Source organism: Lynx canadensis, chromosome A3 (genome assembly GCF_007474595.2).
Source record: "Lynx canadensis isolate LIC74 chromosome A3, mLynCan4.pri.v2, whole genome shotgun sequence".
In the NCBI taxonomy this organism is placed as follows: Eukaryota; Metazoa; Chordata; class Mammalia; order Carnivora; family Felidae; genus Lynx; species Lynx canadensis.
In genome coordinates, this window is record NC_044305.1 from 133124323 (window position 1) to 133137084 (window position 12762).

The 12762-nt window shown below is 41.1% G+C and overlaps 1 protein-coding gene across 1 annotated transcript in view; it reads right to left on the reverse strand.

Annotated features, from left to right (window-relative positions):
• Positions 1–12762, reverse strand: part of CPSF3 (cleavage and polyadenylation specific factor 3) — a 40080-nt gene continuing 27318 nt past the window's right edge. The window contains exons 13-18 of the mRNA XM_030311674.2: positions 12243–12341; positions 10767–10861; positions 9169–9256; positions 3986–4055; positions 2734–2830; positions 1–304 (exon numbers count right to left, since the gene is read on the reverse strand). Coding sequence (XP_030167534.1) covers positions 203–304; positions 2734–2830; positions 3986–4055; positions 9169–9256; positions 10767–10861; positions 12243–12341 — 551 coding nt within the window. The 3' untranslated portion in view covers positions 1–202. The remainder of the gene's footprint in view (positions 305–2733; positions 2831–3985; positions 4056–9168; positions 9257–10766; positions 10862–12242; positions 12342–12762) is intronic.

Consider the following 12762-nt stretch of genomic DNA (forward strand, 5'->3'; position numbering starts at 1 on the left):
AGCTCTGAAATAACAGTTTATTTGGTAGTTCTGGAATCATGGACGGAGGAGTTGGTAACTTAGCAGCATTTAAGCTGTTGGAACACAGGCCATTTGACATCACAAGTAAATAGGCTATTCCAGAGAAACTAACGTATTTTATTTTGAGAAGTAGAGTCAAGCATTAAAGACAAGCTTTCACGTGTCCACAGACCCGCAGCTCTCAGTGAACTGGCGTGAGGGCCTCGTAGAGTCTCTGTGCGGCCAGCTCCACCATCTCCCGGAGGGACTCGTCATCCTCGCTTCCTTCCTCACATTCGACCGTCTGAAAGTGAAAGCGCAAACGGGTCTTTTGACGTTAAGTGTCTACAAGTGCTATATGGAAGAGAAACTACTCCTCTTTAAGAAGAGTCATTTCCGGTGGGGGGGAGGGAGGCCACACGGACTCTCAAGAACCTGAACTGCGACACCGCGCGCTGGGGGGCAGGTGCCTGGATGCGGTTTCCCGACAGCACAATGACTGGGTCTAATTAGAGATGTATTTTGGAGAAAAAAAGAATAAACGGACAATCTATGGTGAACTATATTTACTTCAAAGCCCATATTCTGACCCAGTAAATGATACTACAAGGAAGTTAGTCTTTGTAATACAAATTACTGAGCTCTGGATGTGCTTGTCTGCTCAGCATTTGGAAGCTTTTTTTTTTTTTTGCCATCATTTGGTATTCAATTTGATTTAGGCTTACAATCTTCTAGTTATTTCTCAGCTACAAAACACTACAAGCTGTTTTATTTATTTTTTTAATGTTTATTTTTTGCAGTGCCTGGGTGGCTCAGTTGGCTGAGTGTCTGACTTCAGCTCAGGTCATGAACTCGTGGTTTGTGAGTCTGAGCCCCGCGTTGCCCCGCGTTGGGCTCTGTGCTGACAGTCTCCCTCTCTGCCCCGCCCCTGCTCGCACTCTCTCTCTTAAAAGAGACCTGGAGTTCTCAGTGAACTCTCTCTTAGAGAGAGAGAGAGAGAGAGAGAGAGAGAGAGCGCAAGCAGGAGAGGGGTACAGAGAGAGGGAACAGAGGATCCAAAGCGGGCTCTACAGTGACAGCAGTGAGCCCGATGTGGGGCTCAAACTCACGACCTGCGAGATCATGACCTGAACGGAAGTCAGATGCTCAACTGGACTGAGCCACCCAGGTTTTATATGCTGTTTTAAAATTTTTTTATCATACCATAAATATTGTTCATATCAAAACTTAGTAAAGAAAAAAAAATAACACCCTTATTCTATGATGTAATGATAACTGTTAACATTTTAGGGTATAACATTCCAGACTTTTAGCTATACATATATATTTCTTTAAAACCAAAATGGGGTAATTTATCATCCTTGCTATCTTGTAACTGTTCTTTCCACTCAATAAGGCAGGTGGACACCTGTGCACATTAGTCGCCCATATGGCCATCTTCCCGATGGCCTGTATATATATACTTCCCGATATATACAGTACTCCATGTATAAGCACACACCATACACATACTCTATTTATTCGGTTATTTTGTTTACTGTCTCCCACTCTTGGATATTTTGGTCTCTTGCAGTTTTGTTTATATTATAATCACTGCTAAAATGGAAATCCTTGTATATATATCTTTGCTCTACTTTATCATTAACTTGTCTAATTATTTTCTTCGTTTAAGTCAAGTGTAATTGTAGATAAAGGCATTTATTTTTTGAGCCTTTCATGCATATCACCAAACCGCTCTGCAGAAAGAACGTGCTGTATCATTTAAAATTGCCTCCCTGCCCCAAACTGCACCTGAGAATAAACTTCCTGTTTTCACCATCACTGGGTCACAGCACTCTTGTTAATAATCTGTGCCCACATGATCGGCAAACAGTGATATTTCATACTTTCAGTCTGTATTTCCTCTAATTATTAGTGGATTGGATCTGAACATTTGTTTCCTGTGTTTGCTGGCTATCCATATTTCATCTCTAGAAATTCACTTGTTTATGTTCTTATCTTATTTTTCTACTGGGGTAAGATAAACTTAGTGTCTCCTCAAAGCATTTGTATAGTTACAGAACATAAAAGAAATTTAAAACATGTTAGTTGCTTAGAACTGTTTTAATCTTCAAAACCAGGCCTGCAAGGAAGATATGCTTATTCATTTATGCTTGTGGAATACTTATGTGGGATCTGTGGTGTGAGACCAGAGCAGGCTCGAATCCTACTGTCTGGAACAGCCACTTGGATCTTGCTGGTGCAAACCAGAGAGCGGCTTCTCTGAAAAAATCTAAAATCAACTGGATGCCAAACTAGAGAAAATGCCGGGGTGGATTCAGGCCTCTCGTGGAACAGGAAGACAATGGGGGAATATAAACATACCGACGTGTGCTGTGCAGTGCCACGCAAGAACACTTAGAGAGGATGGGAAAGAAGCAATGAAGTGGGGTGCCCGCCTGGCTCAGCCGGAAGAGCACCCCACTTCTGATCGCGCTTGAAGTTGTGGGTTCGAGCCCTGCACTGTGTGTCGAGATTGCTTAAAAAATAATTAAAAAATAAATAAAAGAAAAAGCAAGAACGTATGACTTTACGTATAGTAACATAAACCCAGCCTGTGAAAAGCGTATGTAGGAAAAATCTGGAAGGACACGTCAGAATGGAAAAGTGTGCTGTCTGGTGTGAGACCAGACCATTTTTGTTCTCGCTTTCTTTCCCAAATGTCTTGACGTGTAGGAAGGAGCAGTTACATACCCGTGTCTCCAGGTTTATATTAGCAGTTTTTCCATCCACTGTGACACTGAGAATGGAACCGTCTTTTACACTTACACAGTCTTCTCCAAATATGTCCCTTAAGACAAACAAAGATGCAACATTAGTACAGAGTACATTTACAAATAAGTCAAGTACACTTTTGTATACTGAGGGAAAAATAATATTGAAAATAGCCCCTAATTCCAAAGTAGACGACTTCTATCTATTCCTGAGATGTACTTGATGTAACTTCACGTATTTTGTTAATTTTATAAAATGAGTAAAATCCACAGCTATCATTAAGAATGCTTGCTTCAGGGGTGCCTGACTGGCTCAGTCGGTAGAGCATGTGACTCTTGATCTCAGGGCCATGAGTTCAAGCCCCATATTGGGCCAAGAGCTTACTTAAATCTTAGTAAGAAGCCCCTTCTACACAGAAGGAAAACAAGACACATGGAAGGGATCGGAAGCCCCAAGGCTGGAAAGCAGCAGAGCCAGTATTCAAATCCAGGCATCTAGTTGAAGTGGCTCACAAGTCCACAGGCTGTCTGCCCCTGTGAATCAGTTCCAGAAGCCTCAAACTATTCACTGAGCATCTTTTGTGCGTCATCTTCCTAGTGACAGAAGTCACGAAGACACTGCCTCTGTCATTGAGAAGCTACAGTTTTTTATTTGTTTGTTTTATTTTAGAGAATAAGAGAGCATGCACGAGTGGGGAAGAAGGGAGTGGGAGGGGGAGAAAGGGAGAGGGAGAGAGACAGAGACAGAGAGAGGGAGACAGAGAATCTTAAGCAGGCTCCATGCACACCTCGGAGCTCAATCCCACGACCCTGGGATCATGACCTGAGCTGAAATCAAGAGTCAGACACTTAACAGCCACCCAGGCGCCCCTCAAGGAGCTACGGTTTAATCATTAATTTGCACATCTGTCCCCATCAGTTACAGGGGCTCCTGCAACAGCAGTCCAATCAGCAGGCTGGACACAGGCAAGAAACGGCAGTCAGCGAATCTTCGTCAACTATAACAGAAATGGCGGACCACAGAGGTCAAAGGTATCTGGAACTAGCTAGAGTGTTTAGCTGGAAGGATGCAGTTCAAGCCACGTAACAGACACAAACTCAGACATCCAGAGCGGTCAAGTAACCTGTCTGAGCCTCACAACCATTAGTGAGTCAGAACTAAATGCCAGCTGCCTCCTCCCCGCCCTCTGCCTTGCTCACCCTTGTGGGGCAATAATTGGGGCAACACTTACTGGAGCATGATCTCCAACCTTTTGCTATAAACGTGCATTTCTAATTTTTTAGAAACCTTCTGTACTGCACCTGGGGGGGAAAAAAAGCAAGAGTTCAATTTCCAAATTCTTATTTAAAAGAATTCCCGACTCGGTAATCTGAACACAGTTATTGATAAGGTAATTAACTACGGAATCCTTCAAGTGACCAACACTCCATCTACCTGCTGCGGCAAACTGCTTTTTTGTTCTTGTTAAACAAAGAACCACAAAATGACATTTAAGATGATTTCGAATTTTATTTGTAATGTTTCTCAAACTTTTCCGCATTTCCTTTGTGAGTGAAGTGAAATCGTGACTCCAGGAGTTCTAGGGGCACATCCATGCTCAGAGATCTCTGAAGTTTTTGCTTTACCTAAGACATTATACAAATTTAGTACTGTACTATATATAATGCACCTGTAATGATTTTACTAAAATTAATATTTAAAATCATTTGCCAATTAGGGGGTACCTGGCTGGCTCAGTTGGTGGAACGTGTGACTCTTGATCTCAGGGTTATAAGTTCGAGCCACACACTGTGTGTAGAGATCACTTTGAAGAAAAAAATCTTTAAGAAATGGAATGAAATAAAACGACTTGTCAGATTACTTAGCTTCCCCTTCCCAAAACAATCTGATGGTTCAGGAAGATGATCTGGAGTTTCAAGTGTGACCAGGGACATAACCATCTCCCAGGCTATCACCAGCAATAAAACAGTACAGAACTATCTGGCCGTTCCTTACAAAGTTATTTTGCCATAAAAAGGAGTGAAGACTGATTCATGTTACAGGGATGAACCTTGAAAGCATTATGCTAAGTGAAAGATGCCGGTCACAAAAACCCATGTGTTATAATTCTATTTAAATTTTTTTTTTTTTCCAACGTTTATTTATTTTTAAGACAGAGAGAGACAGAGCATGAACGGGGGAGGGGCAGAGAGAGAGGGAGACACAGAATGGGAAACAGGCTCCAGGCTCTGAGCCATCAGCCCAGAGCCTGACGCGGGGCTCGAACTCACGGACCGCGAGATCGTGACCTGGCTGAAGTCGGACGCTTAACCGACTGCGCCACCCAGGCGCCCCATATAATTCTATTTATATGAAGTGTCCAGAAGAGGCAAATCCATAGAGACAGAAAGTAGATTAGTGGTTGTTTGGGGGATTATAGCTAGAGATACGGTGTCTCTTTGTGGAGTGATGTCAATGTTTTAAAGTTGACTGTGGTGAATCTACTCTCTGGAAGAGTCAAATTGTCATTTCTTCTAAATTACTCTATAAGTCAGACGATAATAACTCTGATTAATTTTAACTCATGAGTCTTTTTCCTTTTTTTTTTTTTTTTTTTCAACATTTATTTATTTTTTGGGACAGAGAGAGACAGAGCATGAACGGGAGAGGGGCAGAGAGAGAGGGAGACACAGAATCGGAAGCAGGCTCCAGGCTCTGAGCCATCAGCCCAGAGCCCGACGCGGGGCTCGAACTCACGGACCGCGAGATCGTGACCTGGCTGAAGTCGGACGCTTAACCGACTGCGCCACCCAGGCGCCCCAAAGTCTTTTTCCTTTTTAAAAAATGTAGATATCGGGTTGTCTGGGTGGCTCAGCCGGTTAAGCGTCCAACTCTTGGTTTCAGCTCAGGTCATGATCTCACAGTTCGTGGGATTGAGCCCCGTGTCGGGCTCCGTGCTGATGGTGTGGACCCTGCTTGGGATTCTCTCTCTCTACCCTTTTCCTGCTTGTGCTCTCTCTCTCTCTCTCAAAATAAATATTTAAAAAAATGTAGATCTCATTGACATAGAACATTATAGGAGTTTCAGATATACAACATGATTTGATATTGGTATACATAGCAAAATGATCACGGTAAGTGTAGTTAACCATCCATCACAACACACAGTCACAAAAGTTTTTTTTTCCTTGTGATGAAACGGTTTCATGAGTTTTAACTAAATATACAACAAACCAGATGCCAGCCTAGAAAGCTATATAATAAAACTTGATACTTCAATTATGATCAATGCTATTAAGTATCATATAAGCACTTAACTGACATGTAAAATCTCATAAAAGACAGTATTAAAAATATTTAAGCCATGAAACTATTAAAAGAAACTTTCGAAAATGTGAGTGCACATGTATGTATATTTGCATATTTATTACTAATATTTAATAAGCTCCTCAGACACCTAAGATTACACTGTGTATAATGTGAAATCATAGTTCTACACGTATAACTGCCCTTAGTAGTGTGTGTGTCAAAACAGGACACAGGTGCAGAAGAATGTAATGGAATGTAAGAACATAAAATAATATATTTTGAAAAATAAGCTTTGCTGTGCGTCCTCGTCCTCAGTGAGAAGGGATACAGAAATTGAAGTCGGGGCTAAACACACACACACAGACACAAATACAAGTTTCCAGAATCTGAACCCAAGTGTCAACAGGCTAAGAAATTAAAGGGGAGCGAAATGCTAGCAACACAGAATCAGACTGTTCACAGAAGTTGCCTCTCAAATAGACTTGGCAAACTTCTGGAAATGGCCAGATCGTGTTTTAGGCTTTGTGAACCACACGGTCTCTGCTGTAACTACTCAACTCTGCCGTGGCTGCTCAAAGAGCAGCACTAGACGGTATGTAAACAAACGGGCATTGCTGTTTCAATAAAACTTTATAAAAACAGGTGGAGGGCTGGACGTGGCTTGTGGGCCTTAGTTGTTGACTGTGCTCTAACACGTTAAAATACCATGTTTGGATACGACAAAGTCAACTCTTGCCACAAGAAACGTACAGAATGAACGTCCTTAACTGCCCCGTGTGCAGCAAAGGAAAAGAGGGAGTGTGTCAGTCCTTGTAATATTTTCCAGATTCTGAAGAAGCAAGTACTACCTAGTAAACCCTGTCACTTAGCCCTGAGGGTGACAGCAGGGCTCCATGCTAAGGTATCATTCACTCCCTGAGTCACTCCTTGGGTCACTGTCTTCTCTCTTTAAAATTCATCTGTTTTCTCTCACCCTCTGTATCTAACCCAGCAGGAAATACTGCTGGCTTGACCTTCGACGTATCTCCAGAATCCAACCACTTTCTGCCACCAGCACCACTCCCACCCTCCCCGGAGTGCCACCTCCTACCTGCAGGGCCACAAGAGCTCCAACCTGAAACATCTGCTTTCTTACTTGCCCTCCCCAATCTCCTCTCAACAAGCACCACAGCAATCCTTTAAAAACCTTACAGTATTACTCAGTATTACAGTATTACACTTTACTCAGACTACAAGTCCAAAGTCCTTCAAATGGCCCACAGAACCCTACACGTCTGCCCCCACTCCAAACCCTGTGAGGCTGCCCCAGCGCTAACATATCCGCTCCTAAAGCATAACAATCTGCTTTGTTTGCTGTACCTGAAGCACCTAGAACAATACCTGCCAAACAGAAGGTTGAGCTCAATCAGTATGTGTCAAATGAATATGCAAGCACCTCACTACTCCAGAAGAAAATAGTATCCTTTTCATGTAACACAAAGTAGGCAAGAACGAGGGAAAATAGGCCAGCCAGCTAATTTAGCACAAGAAACTCATGGAAAAAAACCTATTCCTACTTGTCTGCAATGAATCTCTGCTGAAATGCCCAGAGGCTAACTTTAGGGAGAAATGTTTATATAATTATTGTTACTGAAAATGGATCACTAATAATAGTTACTTCTGACTCAACGACCATCAATCAGAGTGAAGGTGCATTTTCATGCTGGATCAGAGCACTAAGAAAAATACCCAGTGTAAGGTCAGACCGGTCTAGGATGGCTCACGTGTTCCTTCCCTACGACACAGACGGGAAACACGAAGCCCGGCCGTGTTCTCAGCAAAGTGGGCATCAACACCGAAAGGTGCGCCCACGAAAAACCCCGCGTGTAATCCTTGGGTTCTTGTCCCCTGCGCTTCGCTCTGTCCCTTGTTTCGCTGCTCCTAACTGCTGTGCCACTAATTAGTGGTGGCCTCTGTAAAAGGTCCCCCCTCCTACACACCCCCCACCCTGCACTTCGTCCTTTACATTTGTACCACCTAAGATAGGCAAAATGTAAAACCGTCAAATAAGAGAAAACTGACCACTGCCTTGAAAACTGTTCTGGCCTGGGCGTGTTTTGTGCTCCAGGGCAGAGACTGGGACGCTGAACGAGCATCCTATGAGAATCCGAGCTGGATGTTCTCCTGTGGCCTGTATAAACACACAGCTCCCTCCCCCACATCAGGTGCACACAGGGGGATCCATTACCCACTGATTCAATTAAAACACATGATCAGTGGTGCCCAAATTGAAATTTTTAGTGTTACGCAAATTCAAATGCTTACCTCAGATGAGTAATTTACACTGGTCTAGGTATTTATTCACTCCAGAATTTAGTTGTTATAAGAAGATGCATTATGAACTATTCAGCTAAACATTTTTTCCTTCTGAAATCAAATACTGCTAACCCATTTTTTATTTTTTTAAATTTTTTTATTTTAAGAAAGAGAACTATTCTATCAGAGAACAAGATCTGAGGCTAGGAGAGGGGTACAGGCTGGCCTTTATTTCAGGCTGGCCCCTGAAATTCTTCAGGGTGACTTCCTCCCATAGTAGCAAAAAGGGCTACTTTATATGCCAATGATGCATACCTTAAGACATGTTTAATATTGATTTATGTATAAAATAGAATAAAACTATGAAGAAATAACACAAAGGTATCTTTACTAACACAAAGATATCTTTCTCTGACTGAAAGTTGCTATGTACCAAGAAAACAAAAAGTGGTTGCAAAATTGTCCTATAGAGAGATTCCATTCAGTTCAACAAGTTTTACTAAATATGTATAAGGCAGCATTATTTTTTACGAGACATGCTGGCTCAATTCAGCAATACTTTGGAATTTCTGTTAAACTGTTTTTAAGAGGACTATTACTAAGGAATTTTATCTTTGTGTTCATGGCAACCAGAATTTTGGCAATAGCACAAGTAAAGACCCAAAACAGAAAGTAAAATATTAGTAATCTGCATTGTTATACATATATCTTAAAGGTGACAGGAAGGGGAAAATCAGATTTCAAGTTCTAGGACTCTGTCTTCTGCTTTTTAGTTCACAGACCACGGGAGAAGCCAAAGAATTAACTGATAAAAATGAAATAATGTTATACCTTTCCTGATTTTTGGGTTTGACTGAACTTCCAGGATCACGGTTGTTACTGTATCCGCATACATATCGTTGGAAGGGTTTGCTAACCACTGGGAAGCAAAAGGCAGAATTAGGAAGGTAGGAATACAGCTGACCACAAAAGACTGTATATATGGGACTTCTGTTTCTAGCATTTTCACTGACATTAACTAATTGTTTCCTAAAACTAATAATGCGGGACTTCTCTAATGTCCTACTAATAACAATAGTAACATGTCCTGAGCACTTCCTCTGCGGCAGGGGCCTGATATGCATTCCCTCATTTAATCCTCCTACCCAGCACCTTTGTCTCACAGAGGTCACTGGTGTGAGGTGACCGGTGGGGACTGCTGGCAGCAGGCTGAGCCCTAAGCACCGTGTTTCAGAAGCACACCCAGTGCCGGCACAGGGTAGTATCTCTAAACATGTACTTTTGTTTCTCACAGGAAGCCAAAGCCTAGGACCCTGACACTTGTGCACATGCTGGGTGGGTGTTCCAAGATAGTTTTCCAGGCCTGCCAGGTCACGGAGAGAGCAGGTGAATTACTTCAGGAACACGTGCCTTCCCTACCTACCTGTTACCTTTTCAAAAAGCGCTTTTACAAGCGTTGTGAGGCACTTGAAAACCCTTCTCTGAGACGCTCTTGGACATGTTAATTCCAGGGAATACAAGTACAGCATTTAGTAGAAAGAGCTAAATGAACGTCTCTAATAATTTTTCCCTTTCCTAGGGCAGTAATGTTTATGTATTATTGTGTCTGACATCGTGTTATAGACAACTACTCCTTCTGACACTTTCTTCAGTTACTTTCATCTTTATGAATCAAATTTCAACTTAAATCCCAGAACTGCCTGCAGTGGAACCCGAGTTGGCAGATCTTTTTTAGTTTCAAAAAATAATGTGTATGAACAAAATAGCGCACCATCTAGCTGGGAAATTTACACGCAATTCCCCCTGAGGCAGAGAATGAAACCAGGCACCTCCCTGGATGATTCAGTTCGAGGATTCACTCTAAAAGTCCTTCTTTGAACCGGACAGATGCCAAGCTATCACCATCAACCATCAAATTAATTCGGTGTCTGGGTTCCAAATTCCACCTGTAGGAATTGAAAATTCTAATAGTAGAAACCACATTCAGTGGTTTCTAGCCTTTGTGTATTTGGGTCATTTCAATATTGCTTATTTGAATTTTCAAAATTCCACTGTCTTAAAAGTGTTAACATGACAAGTCTATTTGTTTCAATGTAACAATTTGACTTTTCTCTTGAGAATGTCGGATGTTCTGATGTAACTGAAGACATCCAGGGCCATCACAAAATTAGCTGAAACTTCTCATCTGAGAGACCTATACTCACTACACATGCTAAATATTAAGCCTTAATTTAATACTAGTTTTTATGTTACTAGAACTACATAGAAAATGCCCAGCGAGGTCATATTTAAAGCTGGTCTTGGAAAAAAAACATGCATGGATCTATTTTCCAGTAATTTTTTTCTTAAGAACAAATTTTCTCTACAATTATATGTGAAGTCTTAAAACTTTTTTCCCCTCTTTGTTTAGGTAAATGATCTTATCTTACTTCTAATACCACCATTCCTGGTTCCTGTATTACAGTAATATTTTTGAATACTTTCAGAGCAGGTTTTTCTTGAATTTCTAATTCTTCCACATCACCTGAAAAAAGGAAGTAATATTAAGATGTATATAATTTTCGATAATCTTCCAGAGGCATCATTATTCCTTTGTTTATAGAGATAGCTGAAATAAATCTGATTCACAATGAAAAAATTAATTACTCATTTGAATAGTGAGATTTCAAATAACTAAGTTTTATGTTGAATGCTTACAGCAACTGAAAGATCTCAACATGTATTATAAAAATTCATATAATGAGGCAGGATTTACCTGGGACATGAAACATCTTATCAGTTGCAAACTTTGGTGATTGTTAAATATCTGTGTTTACATAAGAGATTTAGTCACTAGCGTCTTAATATTCCACTAGTATCTTAAAATCTGACATGAGACCACTCAACTACTGCCAATAGTCACTTCTTCCTTCTGTCTTCATAAGCTTAATCATTCTTTAGGGAAATTCTATTGTCTAAGAGGAGGCTTTTCTGGTCCTCCCAGTCACCTCTTAATTAAGAATTAACTCAGACATATTTTATTAACTTTCTATGTTATGACCTGTAATTCTCATGTGAAGATGAAGCAAAAAAAGATTTTCTTTCTACGGATTTATTTTATAGTAATATTTTGCTATTTGAATAACGAAGAGCACATTAATAGAAAGTAATCTAAATTGTTCCCGCTTTGGGGTGCCTGGGTGGCTCAGTCTGTTGAGTGTCAGACTTCGGCTCAGGTCATCTCACAGCTTGTGGGTTTGAGCCTCACATTGGGCTCTGTGCTGATAGCTCAGAGCCTGGATCCTGCTTCAGATTCTGTGTCTCCTTCTCTCTCTGCCCCTTTGCTACTTGTGCTGTCTCTCAAATATAATAAATAAACATTAAAAAAAAATTATAGAAAAAAAATTAAAGTGTTCCCGCTTATTAGAGGGCATCCACGCCTTTTAACTTAGTCATTGCCTTTCATTATGTTAATACATAAAAATCTAACTCAAATGATCTACTACGAAAACAGAATAGGTTTACTGTTTTACTGGCATTTGGCCAGTGTTCGTGTGTTCTTCTAAAACCTGCCGTATAGACTGGTACTGATGGAACCAGAAAACCTATTTTCACTGAACAAAGAAAAGAGATAGATGAAATTTAGAAGAGTAAACTAAAGTGGATTTTAAATGTGAGCAGCAAAGGTTACTGATATTTTTAGAATTTTCAGTGGATCAAAGCTAAGAAGTATAATGCAATTAAAAAAAACTTAGGAGTATATTTTCAAAAATTTACCCAAAGGTGATAACATGTCCAAGTGAAGTGCAAATAACATCTGTGCAATTCTGAGACAACAACCCAAATGGAACAGTCTCCTTTCCTGGGTATATACTTCTCTTACTCAAAAGCAGAAAACAATTAGGTGAATTTCAATAAATACCCACCTGTCAACTTCTGTAGCTGGTAATAGAGCAAATTAAAAGGACCAGTATACGGAATGGCTTGGGTCTGTTTCACAGTGCTCATGGCCAAGTCAGTATAATCTGAAGAGGAAATTAGAACAGATACACTTTAAGTAACAATTCTGGTCGCAGAAAATAGAGCCTGTGAACACATACACGAGTAGAGAGAAATTAAAGCAAAGTAAAGGAGAACTTGTTTTTGAGAAAGCTTAGAAGATGCTCCTTAATTGGCTCCTGCCCTACATTCCCCCCTGAACTCCCCACAGTTAGCTTCTGCTTCAGCCGTAAGAAAGCAGCCTCACTGCCCTCAAAAAATCGGGTCCCTGGAGATCTCCGAGCCAGGGCACCAGCTGTCCTCTGCTTTCTTCTGGGCCAGGCAACCCCGGCAATCCTTCAGCACCTGCCACAAGGGCTACCTGGTTCGCACAACTTGTTCCGACTTGTCTGGGTCCGTTCTCTCCTCATGCACTTACCATGCACCTCTCTGTCACTCATCAGTGCT